The sequence below is a fragment of the Bos mutus genome, chromosome 1 (assembly GCF_027580195.1).
Source record: "Bos mutus isolate GX-2022 chromosome 1, NWIPB_WYAK_1.1, whole genome shotgun sequence".
Lineage (NCBI taxonomy): Eukaryota > Metazoa > Chordata > Mammalia > Artiodactyla > Bovidae > Bos > Bos mutus.
In genome coordinates, this window is record NC_091617.1 from 70,050,523 (window position 1) to 70,071,050 (window position 20,528).

The 20,528-nt window shown below is 38.4% G+C and overlaps 1 protein-coding gene across 1 annotated transcript in view; it reads right to left on the reverse strand.

Moving 5' to 3' along the window:
• The window catches only part of UBXN7 (UBX domain protein 7), a 53,671-nt gene that overhangs the window by 18,848 nt on the left and 14,295 nt on the right, over positions 1–20,528 (reverse strand). The window contains exons 2-3 of the mRNA XM_005897811.3: positions 13,210–13,357; positions 7,852–7,919 (exon numbers count right to left, since the gene is read on the reverse strand). Of these exons, the coding sequence (XP_005897873.3) occupies positions 7,852–7,919; positions 13,210–13,357 (216 nt within the window). The remainder of the gene's footprint in view (positions 1–7,851; positions 7,920–13,209; positions 13,358–20,528) is intronic.

The following is a 20,528-nucleotide window of genomic DNA, read 5'->3' on the forward strand; positions in this document are numbered from 1 at the left end:
ACACCTAAAACTAACACACAACTGTAAATCAACTATAATATAAAATTTTTTTTAAATTACCAGGTCTTTATATACATTAAATAAGGACATTTAATGATTCCTTCAATATGGGTGACAGTCATTAAGTTGGCTTATGGCAAGCCCGGCAAGCATGTAACTAGAACAATACTCTGTAAGAAATGATGATTAGATAGTAAGAACAGATAGAAACTATGAAAGTCCCCCAATCCCAAGTTCAAAGCATCCTTCGCAACAGCCTGCATTTTCCATTATATAGAGTAATTCTTTAAGAACTACTGAGTAAAAAGCAAAACAAAAAAATAACAAAAAAATGCAGAACCACATGTTAAAAAATTACTTATTTGTTTAAAGCATTATCTGTCAGTATATCATTTGGAAGATTCCCCTGGAGAAGGGCAAGGCAACCCACTCCAGTATTCTTGCCTGGAGAATCCCATGGACAGAGGAGCCTGGTGGGCTACAGTCCATGGGGTCCCAAAGAGTTGGACACAACTGAGCGATTTAGCACATATTATTTATGCACTTATGCATATCAGTATTTACATTGAAGAATCACAATATTATCTCTAGGAAAAGGAATTTGGTAAAAATGAGAGGCTTCTATATTTAAACTTTGCATTGAATTTCAAATTTAACTTGAATTTTACATATAAATTGTTTTATTTTATTGAATAAATTATACAAATTTTAAATTTTATTAAACTTATAAAATTTAAATATTGCATTATTTCTCTATCCTCCCTTTATACAGAAGAAGCAAGAAATATTCTTTTCAATCTTGGAACTATTTTTATTTAAGAGTTCCTATCTTAAATATATATGTTTCTAGCAGTAATAATTTCTCAATGATTTCTTAAAACTCATTATCAAGTACTATTTAACCATAACAAGAAAGTTTTAACCAATTATTAACCATAACAATTAAAAATTATCTTCGGTTAAGACATAGAACAGCTGCTTAAGAAAGCATATTATTATTGGAGAGGCAGTACATAATATATAAAAGGTAGTTTTTTAATTTTTAAATTACCAATGGCAGGCCAATCAACATTCTACATTCTTTATACACATACATATTCACTCCCCCAACCCTGCCTCCAATTTTAGCACTTCTCAATCTCCTGGAGATTCAGCGTAGGTCCTCACTGCTAGCTTTCCAACTACCCTCGTATTTCTTGGACTCATGACCTATTCCCATTTGTTTCCCCCTTATTTATCCTAAGTCGAAGCAAGAACTTCTCCTCAGGCCACTACACCTCTAGCTTCAGGACCATTATTACTCCTGCCTGCCTCTTCATACATGGTTTCCAGACTCTTCCAAACCATATGCTAAAAGTAAACATCAGTCCTCTTTATTCTTACTCTACTACCCACAAAGTAGAGTACTGGTCACTGAGGTCAAAGAAACTAAGCTGCAAAGAGCTAAAAGAGATTCACTCAGAGCTTCACAGTCAGAATAGGGGAGAAACAGAGGAAAAAAAAAATATGAGAAGGGGAGCACTGTTTCACATTTTCACAAATCTCTGTTAATAACTGCTATAAGAGAAGACACCTGAATTTTTAGATCTACTTCTGCATTCAATCTGCTGCTATTCTTTTAATTCAAGTATATGAAGAAAAATAAAATTTAACTTCACACAGGCATGTAATTGTAAAAGGGAAGAGTATTTTAACAGTTTTAAGGTAATTGTCAACATTTTCCTCAGCTACTACACCAAACTCAATCAGAGGTAATTTCTTAAAGGTTGGTAGCCAACATGGAATCTAAAATATTATCAATGAACTTTTCATACTCTGCTACATTTAAATCTACTGGTCTACGTGTTAGGCAGGCTCTGTGACAGCACCCAATTATCCCTATCTCATGACCTGTGCGTGAACATCTTGAGTATGTGCAAGATCAAACAGAATGAGGCAGAGGTGACAGGATGTCACTTCCAATAATCAGGTTACAAAAAGATGGTGGCTTCCATCCTGAGCTGTCCTCTCTGGCTCTCTCATTTGCTCTGTGGTAAGGAACTGATGATGTCTCCAGTCAACCATCAGCCACATAAGTGAATTTAGACTCTTCCTCTAGTCATGCTTTGGGATGTCTGTAGACCTGGCTGACACCTTGATTATACCCTTGAGAGACCATAAAAGAGGGACCCAACTAAGCCACACCTGGATTCCTAACACATAGAAATGGTGATATAACAGACGTTTGTTGTTTCAGGACGTTAAATTTTGAAACAATTTGTTAAACAGCAGCAGATATCTAATATATATTGCATATACAAATACATATTGATCAGAACAGATATTTCACCCATGTACAATTTTGTAACAGTGTGCTTTGGTGGCTTGAAAATATTTGTTCACTGAGTTATGCAAAACATTCCAAATATTGACCACTTCATCATAAAATATTTTAAAAAATAACTATCTGTTAATGTCACCACTAATCTCATCAGAAGATTATTAGATGTGAAAAGAAGGGAAGTGAAAAGCAAAGGAGAAAAGGAAAGATATACTCATTTGAATGCACAGTTCCAAAGAATAGCAAGGAGAGATAAGCCTTCCTCAGTGATCAATGAAAAGAAACAGAGGAAAACAATAGAATGGGAAAGACTAGAGATCTCTTCAAGAAAATTAGAGATATCAAGGAAACATTTCACGCAAAGATGGGCTCGATAAAGGACAGAAATGGTATGGACCTAACAGAAGCAGAAGATATTAAGAAGAGATGGCAAGAATACACAGAAGAACTGTACAAAAAAGATCTTCACGACCCAGATAATCACGATGTTGTGATCACTCACCTAGAGCCAGATATCCTGGAATGTAAAATCAAGTGGGCCTTAGGAAGCATCACTATGAACAAAGGCAGTGGAGGTGATGGAATTCCAGTGGAGCTATTTCAAATCCTGAAAGATGATGCTGTCAAAGTGTTGCACTCAATATGCCAGTAAATTAGGAAAACTCAGCAGTGGCCACAGGACTGGAAAAGGTCAGTTTTCATTCCAAACCCAAAGAAAGGCAATGCCAAAGAATGCTCAAACTACCACACAATTGCACTCATCTCACACGCTAGTAAAGTAATGCTCAAAATTCTCCAAGCTAGGCTTCAGCGATACGTGAACTGTGAACTTCCAGATGTTCAAGCTGGTTTTAGAAAAGGCAGAGGAACCAGAGATCAAATTGCCAACATCTGCTGGATCATCAAAAAAGCAAGAGAGTTCCAGAAAAACATCTATTTCTCCTTTCTTGACTATGCCAAAACCTTTGACTGTGTGGATCAGAATAAACTGTGGAAAATTCTGAAAGAGATGGGAATACCAGACCACCTGACCTGCCTCTTGAGAAACCTGTATGCAGGTCAGGAAGCAACAGATAAACTGGACATGAAACAACAGACTTGTTCCAAATAGGAAAAGGAGTATGTCAAGGCTGTATATTGTCACCATTTTTATTTAACTGATATGCAGAGTACATCATGAGAAACACTGGGCTGGAGGAAGCACAAGCTGGAATCAAGACTGCCGGGAGAAATATCAATAACCTCAGATATGCAGATGACACCACCCTTATGGCAGAAAGTGAAGAAGAACTAAAGAGCCTCTTGATGAAAGTGAAAGTAGAGAGTGAAAAAGTTGGCTTAAAGCTCAACATTCAGAAAACGAAGATCATGGCATCCGGTCCCATCGCTTCATGGCAAGTGGATGGGCAAACAGTGGAAACAGTGGCTGACTTTATTTTGGGGGGCTCCAAAATCACTGCAGATGGTGACTGCAGCCATGAAATTAAAAGATGCTTACTCCTTGGAAGGAAAGTTACGACCAACCTAGACAGCATATTGAAAAGCAGAGACATTACTTTGCCAACAAAGGTCCGTCTAGTCAAGGTTATGGTTTTTCCAGTGGTCATGTATGGATGTGAGAGTTGGACTATAAAGAAAGCTGAGTGCTGAAGAATTGATGCTTTTGAACTGTGGTGTTGGAGAAGACTCTTGAGAGTCCCTTGGACCGCAAGGAGATCCAACCAGAACATTCTGAAGGAGATCAGCCCTGGGATTTCTTTGGAAGGAAAGATGTTGAAGCTGAAACTCCAATGGTTTCGCCAACTGATGCAAAGAGCTGACTCATTGGAAAAGACCCTGATGCTGGGAAAAATTGAGGACAGGAGGAGAAGGGGACGACAGAAGAAAAGATGATTGGATGGCATCACCGACTCAATGGACATGGGTTTGGGTGGACTCCGGGAGTTGGTGATGGACAGGGAGGCCTGGTGTGCTGCGGTTCATGGGGTCACAAAGAGTCGGACATAACTGAGCGACTGAACTTAACTGAATCTCATTAGAAAGCCTTTAAGTACTAGGAAGCTAACAAGATCACAATCATGGACTTAAACTTTCTAAAATTCTAAGTTCTGCATGAAAGCTGTTTTTTCCTCAAATGACTGGCAACAATTAATGTCAATTGTTTGCCTTGAAGCAGTTAACAGGCTTTGTTCACATTCAAGAAAATGTCTGCCAAATGCCTAACTCTAAATAACTACAGTTTGTCAGTAATCTTTCAAGAAAAATAGCGTTCCATAAAAAAAGCAGCTAGTTTAGGTTTCAACTCAAATACGAATACAAGCGTTTTTCTTTAAAGTAACCAGAGCACTTCAGTATACAGAAGTGCTTTATGTACACATCCTATTTCATCAAAAAGAATAGTTTAAAAATATGGGTCAAGATCAAATGAAATTAATTTTTATTGCTTTGCCAAGAATGTTAATAAGTAAAATTGGCTTAAAAAAAAAAAAAAACCCCTGCAAGTATGTATTAGTGAAGAATTCAACAAGTAGCAGCAGTTCGGTGCTACTGTCCTGATTTAATTAAGATGGCAGTAGTTTGACCAATCATTGCTTCTCAACTATCAGCCCAAATGTCAACACTGTGAAAAAGGCAAATAACTTGTTAGTATTATTATGAAAATGGTTCTGTTCTTACAGACCCACTGAAAGGGTATCAGGGACTCTCAGACCACACTTTGAGAAACACACTTTAAATCGATACTACTCCTAAGAAGAAAACAGTTCTCCAAAAACCTTTTCAAAGTTATCATAAGGTCTACTAACGAAAGTTAAGACTGACTTCCTAATTGTATAAAGTCATTCTTATCCCCCACCCTCATCAAACCAGAGGTAAAAGAAAGTGATGTTTCAAATAGAAACTCTCTTGCTTCAAACAGTAAAACAGCATAGAACCCATTTGCTGTAGTCTTCCCCACACAAAGATCCTGCCTTTATTCCTTGCAATAAAGGAAAGAGAAAGCTTCCAAGGGCATTATTCCTGAGCTCTATTACATTTATATGTTAAAAAAAAAAAGCAGAAAGCACATATTATTCTTCAATATTCAGACCTTACAGTGCTCTTTCTCCCATCTTTATTTCTGAATCTTCTTCTCATCACTATTTCTGATGCTGGAGAGTACATTCTTTCTTTCTTTCTACAGTAAACTCCAAAGCTGCCAGGTTAAAGATCAATCTTAAAACTCTCAACTAACTGGATTTTTCAAATCAAAAGACATGGTTTATATAATTTTCTTCATCTTTTTCTTACAACTTATTTCTTCTTTTAGCCTGCCTACCGACTTCTTATAGACCTATTTTTTGGCATCACTATTCTCAATATACACAATACATATTTCTATGATGCTGTCTACCCAACCAAATCACAACTTCTTCTTCTGGGTTTTGGGTTTCTTTTTAAGTTTTTTTGGCCACACTACATAGCAGGCAAAATTTTAGTTTCTCCATCAGGGATGGAACTTGTGCCTCTAACAGTGGCAAGTGCGGAATCTTAACCACTAGACTGGCAGGGAAGTTCCTTATCTTCTGTAGTTTTAATATACTTCTTAAGGCCTAAAATATCTGGCTCACAAAAGGTAAGTGCTTGTTAAAATAAAATTATACGCAATGTTGAGCATCTTTTCATGCGTTTGTTGGCCATCTGTGTGTCTTCTTCGGAGAAATGTCTGTGTAGGTTTTTTGCCCATTTTTGATCGTGTTATTTGTTTTTCTGGTACTGAGCTGCATGTATATTTTGGAGACTAATCCTTTGTCAATTATCTTGTTTGCAATTATTTTCTCTCATTCTAAGGGTTGTCTTTTAATCTTATTTGTTTCCTTTGTTGTGCAAAAGCTTTTAAGTTTAATTAAATCCCCTTTGTATATTTCCATTTTGCTTTTGTTTTTATTTCCATTACTCCAGGAGGTGGCTCAAAGAGGATTTTGCTATGATGTATGTCAAAGACTGTACTGCTGATGTTTTCCTCTAAGAGCTTTATAGTAATGCAAGTCAAAACTATAATGAGGTATCACCTCACACTGGTCAGAATGGTCATCATTAAAAAATCTACAATCGATAAATGCTGGAGAAGATATGAAGAAAAGGGCATCCTCATGCACTGTTGGTGGGAACGTAGATTGATACAGCCACTATGGAGAACAGTACAGATTCCTTAAAAAAACTAGGAACAGAACTACCATGTGACCCAGCAATCCCACTACTGAATATACACCCTGAGAAAACCATAATTGAAAGAAACACATGTACCCCAATATTCCGAGTGAAGTAAGTCAGAAAGAGAAAGACAGATATTGTATATTAATGCATGCATATGGAATCTAGATGTTACTGATGAACCTATTTGCAGGGCAGCAATGGAGACAAAGACATACAGAACAGACTTGTAGACACAGTAGAAGAGGGCAGGACGAACTGAGAGCAGCATGGAAACATACACATCACCATATGTAAAACAGACAGCCAGTGGGCATGTGCTGTGTGACACAGGGAGCTCAACCCAGTGCTCCGTAACTACCTAGAAGGATGGGATGGGGCGGGAGATAGAGGTTCAAGAGAAAGGAAACATATGTGTACCTGTAGCTGATTCATGATGTATGGCAGAAACCAGTACAATATTGTAGAAACCAGTACAATATTGTAAAGCAATTATCCCCCCAACCCAAATTTTTAAAGAATAACAAAATCTGCCTTCCAACGCAGGGGACAAAGGTTCTGTCCTTAGTCGGGGAACTAAGATCCCACATGCCTTGGGGCAACTAAGACCTGATGCAGCCAAATAAGTACAATACAATAATACAATAATAATAATACAAAAATACAATAATAATTTTTGTGTTAAAAAAACTACACTTTTTCTTTAAATCTGATTAAATGTTCTATTTCCTACTATGCACCCCAGACTGATACCATAATTTTTTGCATGGATTAGAGATTATTTTCTCCTTTTTTCAATACAGGAATGGCACTTCTAGAAATTAAATAAGAGTTCCCTGGTGGTTCAGTGGCTAAGACTTTCCGCTCCCAATGCAGGGGACCTGGGTTCAATCCCTGGCCAGGGAACTAGATCCCACATGTGTCAACTAAGAGCTGGTAGAGCCAAATAAATAAATACATTAAAAAAAAAAAAAAAGAGTGAAGATATAGTGTATCAAGACAGTAAGGACATGGCAGTCAAATGGGTATTCAAAAAAAAACAAAACAAAACAGTCTTTTATCTAATGATAGATTTATTTCCATTATAAGGCAGCAATTCCTTTTGCTTATTTTCCTCCTTTTGGCCTTCTGAAACAGCTATCAACTTTTTAATCTGATTCACTCATCAGAAAGAACCAACTGTGCAACTTGCCTCAGTGGAGTACGGAATTACAAGGTAAGAACTGACTGTACTTTAAATAATAACCTCTGAACAAGCCTTCACATCTTTTGATAGCTTCATTAAAATCCTGAAGACAACAATAAAGGCAAATAAAGCTAGGAAAAAAAGGTAAACTTACCACCAAACAAAGGTTCTGGTTCCACCAGTATTTCTTGCTTTTGAGGAATTGGGGCACGAACTTCCTCTCTATTAAGAAAAAAGAATAAGTGGGAAAATATCCAAATGAAAACTGTTTTCTGCTACCTATTCTCACTGTAATTATTATGAATACATTCAAATTAACAAGTAAAATGAACAACAGACTTAGTGACTTTAAGGAACCACATTAAATTATGACAAGTGATTGTTGGGTGATTTCCAAATAGAGATCAACTGGGACAAGGTACCTGGCATAGACAGCGCAAATGGGCTTCAGGAAAGAGAACAAACATAAAAATACAAGATACTGTGCCTTTCCTCTTAAGTTCCCTACCCTAAATTCTTAAGGAAAAAGAAGACAGGAAATTTATACACACACAAAAAAAGTTCAGGAATAAATTAATGGAAAAATATGAGCTTAATAAAAGCAATATTTCATCATCACTACATCAAATAGAGAATTAAAACACAGATATATTAATATAAGTTTAAACAGGCAGTTAATTTTATGCTAGTTATGATGGAGCTAAAGTAAGTAGTTGCTGTTTTGTTGTTTAGTCACTAAGTCATGTCCAACTCTTTTGTGATCCCATGGACTGTAGCCTGCCAGGTTCCTCCAACCACAGGACTTCCCGGCAAGAATACTGGAGTAGGTTGTCATTTTCTTTTCCAGGGGATCTTCCTGACCCAGGGATCAAACTGCATGTCCTGTGTTAGCAGGCGATTCTTTACCACTGAGTCACCAGGGAAGTCCAACCTAGGCAGTACTTTTGGATTATTCATTAAAGAGACACTAATAACAGGAAAAAACACTCATCTTTTAAAAGCCTATAAATTCTTCAGAGTTTACCTCCAGAGGGTTTACTAATAATCCATCTCTTCTAGTAAACAATACTCATTTAGATATGCTGTAAAAATGGTACATATCTCTTTATATGTCATTTAGTTATTTGAGCTTTAACTCAACTACAAAACTCTGCTGATTAATGTTCATAGCATGTAGTAAGTTCCAAATTTAATATGTTCCTCTTAAATGTTAATTTAACTTAGGCCAATGTTTTTCATTCAGGTGTTTCTATAGTAATAACTGAGCTTAAGGCTCTGTTTTTGACACCTAAAAGTTGAAACATCAAAACATGCTATTTAATGAAGTATCAATACTCATTTGTCAACAAAAACTAACATACTGTAAATAAAAAAGAACTAGTCAGACAAATGGAGAAGGCAATGGCACCCCACTCCACTACTCTTGCCTGGAAAATCCCATGGACGGAGGAGCCTGGTGGGCTGCAGTCCATGGGGTTGCTGGGAGTCGGGCACGACTGAGCGACTTCACTTTCACTTTTCACTTTCATGCACTGAAGAAGGAAATGGCAACCCACTCCAGTGTTCTTGCCTGGAGAATCCCAGGGACGGTGGAGCCTGGTGGGCTGCCGTCTATGGGGTCGCACAGAGTCGGACACGACTGAAGCAACTTAGCAGCAGCAGTCAGACAAAGAAATCTACAATAAGCCAAATGAGTGAAGCATAAATGATAATTTAGTATTACGTTATGAACTCTTTCCTACTGGATTTCAGTCACTGCTCACAAACAGAACTGCAATACTCTGAAGAAACAGACATGTGTCTCTAAGAAGAAGCTCTATTAAACCTCTTTCACCAAAGAAGAATAGGCCATTATCTTAAGAAAAAGATATCTTAACAGACAACTTTTACCTGAATAGATCTTTCCATCATTGGTATACTTTACATTTTATGTGAAAGTGTGTGCGTGTACAGAATTATCTCAATCTAAGGCTTCCAAGGGAACATTTCATGCAAAGATGGGCTTGATAAAGGACAGAAATGGTATGGACCTAACAGAAGCAGAAGATATTAAGAAGAGATGGCAAGAATACACAGAAGAACTGTACAAAAAAGATCTTCACGACCCAGATAATCATGATGGTGTGATCACTGACCTAGAGCCAGACATCCTGCAATGTGAAGTCAAGTGGGCCTTAGAAAGCATCACTACGAACAAAGCTAGTGGAGGTGATGGAATTCCAGTGGAGCTATTTCAAATCCTGAAAGATGATGCTGTGAAAGTGCTGCACTCAATATGCTAGCAAATTTGGAAAACTCAGCAGTGGCCACAGGACTGGAAAAGGTCAGTTTTCATTCCAATCCCAAAGAAAGGCAATGCCAAAGAATGCTCAAACTTGCACACAATTGCACTCATCTCACACGCTAGTAAAGTAATGCTCAAAATTCTCCAAACCAGGCTTCAGCAATATGTGAACCGTGAACTTCCTGATGTTCAAGCTGGTTTTAGAAAAGGCAGAAGAACCAGAGATCAAATTGCCAACATCCGCTGGATCATGGAAAAAGCAAGAGAGTTCCAGAAAAACATTTATTTCTGCTTTCTTGACTATGCCAAAGCCTTTCACTGTGTGGATCAGAATAAACTGTGGAAAATTCTGAAAGAGATGGGAATACCAGACCACCTGACCTGCCTCTTGAGAAATTTGTATGCAGGTCAGGAAGCAACAGTTCGAACTGGACGTGGAACAACAGACTGGTTCCAAATAGGAAAAGGAGTACGTCAAGGCTGTATATTGTCACCCTCCTTATGTAACTTATATGCAGACTACATCATGAGAAACGCTGGACTAGAAGAAGCACAAGCTGGAATCAAGATTGCCAGGAGAAATATCAATAACCTCAGATAGGCAGATGATACCACCCTTATGGCAGAAATGAAGAGGAACTCAAAAGCCTCTTGATGAAAGTGAAAGTGGAGAGTGAAAAGGTTGGCTTAAAGCTCAACATTCAGAAAACGAAGATCATGGCATCCGGTCCCATCACTTCATGGGAAATAGATGGGGAAACAGTGTCAGACTTTATTTTTTGGGGCTCTAAAATCACTGCAGATGGTGACTGCAGCCATGAAATTAAAAGACACTTACCCCTTGGAAGGAAAGTTATGACCAACCTAGATAGCATATTCAAAAGCAGAGCCATTACTTTGCCAACAAAGGTTCGTCTAGTCAAGGCTATGGTTTTTCCTGTGGTCATGTATGGATGTGAGAGTTGGACTGTGAAGAAGGCTGAGCACCGAAGAATTGATGCTTTTGAACTGTGGTGTTGGAGAAGACTCTTGAGAGTCCCTTGGACTGCAAGGAGATCCAACCAGTCCATTCTGAAGGACATCAGCCTGGGAGTTCTTTGGAAGGAATGATGCTAAAGCTGCAACTCCAGTACTTTGGCCACATCATGCGAAGAGTTGACTCATTGGAAAAGACTCTGATGCTGGGAGGGATTGGGGGCAGGAGAAGAAGGGGACGACAGAGGATGAGATGGCTGGATGGCATCACTGACTTGATGGAGGTGAGTCTGGGTGAACTCCAGGAGCTGGTGATGGACAGGGAGGCCTGGCGTGCTGCGATTCATGGAGTCGCAATGAGCCGGACATGACTGAGCGACTGAACTGAAGGCTTCCTGGTAGCTCAGCCGGTAAAGAATCTGTCTGCAATGCAGGAGACCCCAGTTTGATTCCTGGGTTGGGAAGATCTCCTGGAGAAGGGATAGGCTACCCACTCCAATATTCTTGGGTGTCCCTGGTGGCTAGGCTGGTAAAGAATCCGCTTGCAATTCAGGACACCTGGGTTTGATCCCTGGGTTGGAAGATACCTGGAGAAGGAAACGGCTACCGACTCCAGTATTCTGACCTGGAGAATTCCATGGACTGCATACTCCATGGGGTCGCAAAGAGCTAGACACAACTGAGCAACTTTCACACAGAAGGCAATTTAATTACTCAAGAAACAAGTCTTAAATCTGATGAAATAGATCAATTAGGCCATGGCTTAATTAGTAGTCCTTATACAGAAAGACATATTTTAGGTTATCTATTCCAAGACTGCTGGCTACCTAATGAAATGGAAGAATGGAACAGAAGGTGAACTGTATAGAAAGAAAACCTGTTAAGAAAGTAGGCTATGGTGTTAGTCACTCAGTTGTGCCTGACTCTTTGAGACCCCATGGAGCACACCAGGCTCATCTGTTCAGGGGATTCTCCAGGCAAGAATACTGGAGTGGACTGCTATTCCCTTCTCCAGGGGATCTTTCCCACCCAGGGATCAAACCTGGGTCTCCTGCACTACAGGCAGATTCTTTACCATTTGAGCAACTGACACTGGCTTAGGAAGTAGGTGCCACTATCAAATGCTAATCAATTAGTAATACAAATAATCTAAGCCAAATTATAATGTAATTCAGTAGGAAAAGACATTCATTAATCAAAAGTATTTTTAAGTACAATTAAGAAAACATGTTTTAAACAGTGAAGACTGATATGTCAGCTATGAATACCTGTTATAAACTAAATCATATTTTCATATTGATTTCCATTAAAGATTTCAGTTATGTTGGTGGAGATTGGATTACTGAACTTGAAATAAAAAGCCAATACAGATAGGAAAAACCTTCGTAAGATACAAATAAAAATCTTTAAAGTTCACACTTTGTGGGAAAATAGTATATTACTCTAGAATCTAGAACTAGATTAAAAAAAAAAAAAGCAATCATGTCCTGGAATGTTTCTGTGGCTTTTTAAATCTAATTTAGTAAATATCAAATCCACACCTTTGGCCTATTCTATTTAAGGGGATCCCTTCTGTCTAGTATCTCATGTTGTAAACATTAAAGAGTTATAAAGGGCTATCTGTATTAAAATCTTATTTAAGGGTATTTGAAATTTTGATTCAAAAATCAACGTATTTTCCAAAGACTACTGGAATTTTGCCTAACAGATATTCATTTTAAACTCTCCTTGGTATCAAACGTAAAAGGCGGAAAACATCAATGTACTTATCATTTGTCACTATTCTCCATATATTACAGTTCTATATGCTGAAGGTGCTTCTAAAGATTAGATACCTATAGTTATTTAAGGCATAAAGGATTAGAATTTTTTTCAAAAAATTTTCATGACAATTCAAAACTTTCCTGGGACAATGTAGGAAAATCTAAAAATGGGAGATCTGACCTTTATTGGGCTCTACTTGCATATCTGCTACTTAATTGCAGCATAGCTTGGGGAAATGGCTATACTTCAGCTTCCTGTGTAAAACATGGAAAATAATACCCACCTACAGGATTCTTCTGAGGATTAAATAATAGACTTGACAGTGCTCTAGAGAATTTAAAGCACATAAGTATAAAAATTGTCACCTGATACATTTAGATGCTTTCAACTTTTTATTTGTTCAAAATAGAGAATTAACCTAATTGACAAAAACGTAACTGCTCAATGTTGGCAGCAGGTAGCTCCTAATAATAAACATTAAATTCATACTCTGTGTGTGGTCTGACAGTGGAGACACTTGCTGAACTGGTACTGGGCTCTTCAGCGATTCCTCCACCATCCAAAAACATAGTGACTGCCATCTCCAGATTATTGTTGCAGGCTTCAAGCATATGTTTCCCTACACTTTCACTTGCACCTGAAATAGTATAAAAACAAGAAAAAAGTTAAACAAAGACATCTTCTTACATTCAATTCACATTAGAAGACAGAATGCCCAAGGAAATTAATAGTACTTTCCCTCTTTAGAATGTTTTTTTAATTAATTTATTTTTAAGTTGAAGGATAATTGCTTTACAGAATTTTGTTGTTTTCTGTCAAACCTCAACATGAATCAGCCATAGGTATACCTATGTCCCCGCCCTCTTGAATGTCCCTCCCATCTCCCTCCCCATCCCACCCCTCTAGGTTGATACAGAGCCCCTGTTTGAGTTCCCTGAGACATACAGCAAATTCTCATTGGCTACCTATTTTACACATGGTAATGTAAGTTTCCATGTTACTCTCCCCATAAATCTCACCCTCTCCTCCCCTTTCCCGTGTCCTTAGGTCTACTCTCTCTGTCTGTTTCTCCACTGCTGCCCTGCAAATAAATTCTTTGGTACCATCTTTCTAGATTTCATATATATGCATTAGTATATGATATTCATCTTTCTCATTCTGACTTACTTCACTCTGTATAACAGGCTCCAGGTTCATCTACCTCATTAGAACTGACTCAAACAAGTTCCTTTTTATAGCTGAGTAATATTCCATTGTGTGTATGTACCACAACTTCTGTATCCATTTATCTGTCAATGGACATCTAGGTTGCTCCCATGTTCTAGCTACTATAAACTGTGCTGCAATGAACATTGATGTGTCTTTTTCAATTTTGGTTTCCTCAGCATATATGCCTAGGAGTGGGACTGCTGGGTCATATGGTGGTTCTATTCCTAGTTTTTTTAAGGAATCTCCATACCGTCTTCCATAGTGGCTGTATCAATTTACATTCCCACCAACAGTGCAAGAGGGTTCGCTTTTCTCCACAGCCTTTCCAGCAGGTACTGTTTGTAGACCTTTTGATGATGGCCATTCTGACCAGGAGAATGACCATCATGGCAGAAAGCAAAGAAGAACTCAAGAGCCTCTTGATGAAAGTGAAAGACGAGAGTGAAAACGTTGGCTTAAACTAAACATTCAGAAAACTACGATCATGGCATCCTGTCTGATCACTTCAAGGCAAATAGATGGCAAATGGAAACAGTGAGAGACTTTTATTTTCTTGGGCTCCAAAATCACTGCAGATGGTGACTGCAGCCATGAAATTAAGATGCTTGCTCCTTGGAAGAAAAGCTATGACCAACCTAGATGGCATATTAAAAAGCAGAGACATTACTTTGCCAACAAAGGTCCGTCTAGACAAAGCTATGGTTTTTCCAGTAGTCACGTATAGATGTGAGAGTTGGACCATAAAGAAAGCTGAGCGCCAAAGAATTGATGCTTCTGAACTGTGGTGTTGGAGAAGACTCTTGAGAGTCCCTTGGACTGCAAGGAGATCCAACCAGTTCATCCTAAAGGAAATCAGTCCTGAATACTCATTGGAAGGACTGATGCTGAAGCTGAAACTTCAATATTTTGGCCCCTCGATGCGAAAACCTGACTCATTGGAAAAGACTCTGATGCTGAGAAAGACTGAAGGCAGGAAGAGAAGGGGACAACAGAGGATGAGATGGTAGGATGGCATCACCAACTCAATGGACATTGAGTTTGAGCAAGCTCCAGGAGTTGGTGATGGACAGGGAATCCTGGCATGCTGCAGTCCATGGGGTTGCCAAGAATCGGACACAACTAAGTGACTAATTCTGACCAGTGTGAGGTGATATCTCATTGTAGTTTTGATTTGCACTTTTCTAATAATGAGCGATATTGAGCATCTTTTCATGTGTTTGTTATTCTGAGTTGTCTTTTCACCTTGCCTACAGTTTCCTTTGTTGTGCAAAAGCTTTTAAGTTTAATCAGGTTCCACTTGTTTACTTTTGTTTTTATTTCCATTATTTTAGGAGATGGGTCACAGAGGATCTTGCTTTCTTTTTTCTTTAAATAATTATTTAATTCTACACTGTTGCCTGATTAGTGTGAAATATACAGAACTAGAAAAGAAAGCAGCAACATTAAAATGTAGTCTTCATAATAAAACAAAAACTAAATAAAGCGTTTATTTGCTATCTCTTTAAATAAACCAACTATATATTCAATATTTGTTAATCAACTGAAAAATAAAATGAAACATATCCTAGAAAGTTAGAACTACTTCATTAGAAAAAATGCAGTTCAGTTAGCAATTTCTATTTCTAACAGAAAGGAAGCATTTTCGTAATAATGGGAGAGGAGATGCTACATTTTTTGTCAAAGATATAATTAAATCAAAATCTGCTACGAAATGCCAATCTTCATCATTTAAAACTGGTCCTATCACACAGTTACTCATTTATTTGTACAGTAAAGCAAACATAATCTGTTTGACGCAATGTAAATTGGTAAAGCCCTTTAAGAAATCAATTTTTAAAAAATATTTATTTACTTGGCTGCACTGGGTCTTAGTTGTGTGACATGAGATCTTTGATCTTTGTTGTGGAATGCAGAATCTTTAGTTGAAGTATACGAACTCTTAGTTGCAGCATTTGGGATCTAGTTCCCTGAACAAGGATCAAACCTGGGCCCCCTATATTGGGAGCACAGAGTCTTAGCCAGTGGGTCACCAGGGAAGTCCTAAGAAATCAATTTTATAAGATGTTATCAGCAAACATAAAAATACCTTTTACAATTTTTGACCCAGTAATTTGGACTTGTAGTCTAGATAAACCTACATAAATCTATACAAATCTAAATAATCTATATAAATCTAGTCTAAATAAATCTATATAAAATACACGCATAACCATGTCTATATACATGTCCAATATAACTTCAGTTAATACCGAAAAACTGGACAACATAAATGGCTAACAGCAGTAGAATCTAAATTGTAAATCTATTTGGTGGGACATTCTGTGAGCATTAAAAAGCATCTCAGGTCACAAGGAACTATAGTCAATATCCTATAATAAACCACAATGGAAAAGAAAAAAAAAAGCATCTCAGACTTTCCATTCGAGATGATTTTCTTTCTACCTGAATTTTGTCCCTTAGAGTCTCCTCCAGCCAAGACTGATGGTGTGTTGGTTTTTTGTTTTTGATCTGATAACACCTTTTATTTTGCCATTGTTCCTGAAAGTTTCAGTGGATATTCTATTTTAAGGCTGACAGTTATTTTTTCCCAGTACACTGAAGATAGCATTCCGGTGTCTTCTGGCTTCTGCTACTGCTTGTGGGAAGTAAGCTGCCAGACTAAAGAAAAACATTTTTATAGCAATCTGTTGTTTCTCTCTAGTTGCTTTTAAGATCTTCTCTGTCTTTGGTCTTCAGTAGTTTCACTCTGATTTGCTGGGGCTGACTTTATTTATCCTTCTTATGATTCATTGAACTTCAACCATAAAGACTTATCTTTTATCAATTCTGAAAAATTCTCAGACATTTTCTTTTAAGGGTCTTAGTTGAGGCATGCATCGACCTTCTGTTGCAGTGTCCCCTGCACTGGAAGACTGATTTCTTAACCACTGGACCAGGGAAGTCCCTGCCGATTTGTCTTTGACCTGTTCACGAGCTTTTGTGTTGTGCTATAACCAGATGCATCTGACTCTTTGCAACCCCATGGACTGTAGCCCACCAGGCTCCTCTGTCCATGGGATTTTTCAGGCAATAATATTGGAGTGGGTTGCAATTTCCTTCTCCAGGGGATCTTCCTAACCCAGGGATCAAACTTGCACCTCCTGCATTGCAGGCAGATTCTTTACCATAGTGCCACCTGGGAAGCCCTCATGAACTTTTAGTTTCAATTTTTTATAACTAGAAGTTCTGGGTTTTTTCTAATCTGATTGCTCATGTTTCAGAGACCCTTACTTCATACTCTTACTTTGATCTTTTTCCTTTATTCTAATAAATTAATCAAACTTCGAGGAATTACAAAGACAAAAGATAAACTACCTGCAGTCTCTAGTGGTCACTGTCTCGTTTCTGCTGGCTCTTGCCCACTGTGCCATGGTTTTTTGTGCATTTTGTGATTTTTCTGAATGTGATCTCAAGTGGCTTAGAATTTTAATCTGTAGATTTATGAAGCCTGGGTTGAAGGTACACCCCTTCTCAGAGAGGATGATTTAACAGATTTTGTAAAGTACCTGAGGGTACTACCAAACAGGGGCTATTTAAAATACATTCTTGACCTGAAGTTTTATATGACCACATGGGAAATGTGACCTTGTAAGAGCCTTTACTATAAATTCTCAGTGAAGATATCTCCTACCACTCCCCAAATGCAAAGGTTCCAGTGTCGTGAATGGAAGAGGTCTCCTTGCAGATTCTTCTCCTTAGAAGGCAACAGGTTTGTTTCCTGTGCCCTATGAGGCTATCAAAAGAGAAATTTAAAGCCGTCCAGTTTGGGCACATTCAACCAGGGTGAAAGCTTAAACCTAGCTAACATCTCATTCCCAATTTCATTTAATATTTAAGCTTCTGAATATTCTTTATTTCCTTGCCAGCCAGTGAGGCATCTTGAAAGATTTTTAAAAATAAATATTTAAGTCAAGTCTTTAACTCTTCTTACCTAGATTACTAAAATAGGCTCCTAAATGATCATCATTCCATTTTCCACCTTGCTGCTGAGGTTATGTTCTAATATACAAGTGTAATTATCACACATAAATACAAACACAAATACACACAAATGGCTTAAAATTCTTTAATGGCTCTCTGACACCTACAGTATAAATTTCAAAGTCCTTATGATCTGGCAAGTCCTTTGTGATCAGACCTCAGCCTATCTCTCTGGCTTTGCCTCTCCTCTTCACCATCTTACAAATTCAGTATTGCCACACCAAATTACATGCTTGGAAAGTCTTTATTCTCCTTATCTCCTCCTTCATCCAGTTCATGCACACTCAAGAATCACTGTAAGCATTACTTTTGTCAATTCCTGTGCTGAGCATTCTCTATACTACTTCCTCCCCACTCTCACAGCTGTGATACTCTACTACATACGTGGATATACTACTAAGCATTAAATGCTTGTTTACTTTCTGTTTCCTCCAGAAGCAGGAGCTTCTTGAATTCATTTCTGTCTTGGTATCCCCAGCCCTAGTATTGTTGTTTGCTTGCATGTTACCAGCATCCAGTAGGCTTAGAACTATCTCATAGTACTTCAGCTAACCAGTTAGTACACTGGGAAAGAAGTGCCAGACTTCAATCAAAAAAGCCTTCTATATCCTTTGAATTTTTTTTTTTCGTGGCCAAGCCAAATGTTTGCAAGATCTAAGTTCCCCAACCAGGGACTGAACCAGGGTCCTGGCAGTGAAAGCACTGGATCCTAACCACTGGACTGCCAGAGAATTCCTCTATTCTTTGAATTTTAAACCACATATATTTGTTTTAAACTTCCCTTATAAAAGTGATATGGTTACACTGTGGAAATCACTAACAGCAAGTGGGTATTTAGGAAAAATGAACTTAAGATAAAACTTCCACTTAAAGCATCACATACAAATTTTTTAAATGGTATTACCAAGGGAACATTTCATGCAAAGATGGGCTCAATAAAGGACAGAAATGGTATGGACCTAACAGAAGCAGAAGATATTAAGAAGAGGTGGCAAGAATACACAGAAGAACTGTACAAAAAAGATCTTCACGACTCAGATAATCACGATGGTGTGATCACTCATCTAGAGCCAGACATCCTGCAACGTGAAGTCAAGTGGGCCTTAGAAAGCATCACTACGAACAAAGCTAGTGGAGGTGATGGAATTCCAGTGGAGCTATTTCAAATCCTGAAAGATGATGCTGTGAAAGTGCTGCACTCAATATGCCAGCAAATTTGGAAAACTCAGCAGTGGCCACAGGACTGGAAAAGGTCAGTTTTCATTCCAATCCCAAAGAAAGGCAATGCCAAAGAATGCTCAAACTACCACACAATTGCACTCATCTCACATGCTAGTAAAGTAATGCTCAAAATTCTCCAAGCCAAGCTTCAGCAGTACGTGAACCGTGAACTTCCTGATGTTCAAGCTGGTTTTACAAAAGGCAGAGGAACCAGAGATCAAATTGCCAAATTCCAACATCTGCTGGATCCAGAAAAACATCTATTTCTGCTTTACTGACTATGCCAAAGCCTTTGACTGTGTGGATCACAATAGACTGTGGAAAATTCTTCAAGAGATGGGAATACCAGACCGCCTGATCTGCCTCTTGAGAAATCTGCATGCAGATCAGGAAGCAACGGTTAGAACTGGACATGGAACAACAGACTGGTTCCAAAAAGGAAAAGGAGTACGTCAAGGCTGTATATTATCACCCTGCTTATTTAACTTATATACAGAGTACATCATAAGAAACGCTGGACTGGAAGAAGCACAAGCTGGAATCAAGATTGCCGGGAGAAATATCAATAACCTCAGATATGCAGATGACACCATCCTTATGGCAAAAAGTGAAGAGGAACTAAAAAGCCTCTTGATGAAAGTGAAAGTAGAGAGTGAAAAAGTTGGTTTAAAGCTCAACATTCAGAAAACGAAGATCATGGCATCCGGTCCCATCTCTTAATGGGAAATAGATGGGGAAACAGTGTCAGACTTTATTTTTTTGGGCTCTAAAATCACTGCAGATGGTGACTGCAGCCATGAAATTAAAAGATGCTTACTCCTTGGAAGGAAAGTTATGACCAACCTAGATAGCATATTCAAAAGCAGAGACATTACTTTGCCAACAAAGGTCCGTCTAGTCAAGGCTATGGTTTTTCCTGTGGTCATGTATGGATGTGAGAGTTGGACTGTGAAGGCTGAGTGCCGAAGAATTGATGCTTTTGAACTGTGGTGTTGGAGAAGACTCTTGAGAGTCCCTTGGACTGCAAGGAGATCCAACCAGTCCATCCTAAAGGAGATCAGCCCTGGGATTTCTTTGGAGGGAATGATGCTAAAGCTGAAACTCCAGTACTTTGGCTACCTCATGCGAAGAGTTGACTCATTGGAAAAGACTCTGATGCTGGGAGGGATTGGGGGCAGGAGGAGAAGGGGACGACAGAGGATGAGATGGCTAGATGGCATCACTGACTCAATGGATGTGAGTCTGAGTGAACTCCGGGAGTTTGTGATGGACAGGGAGGCCTAGCGTGCTGCGATTCATGGGGTTTCGAAGAGTCGGACACGACTGAGCGACTGAACTGAACTGATCTCAATATAAAG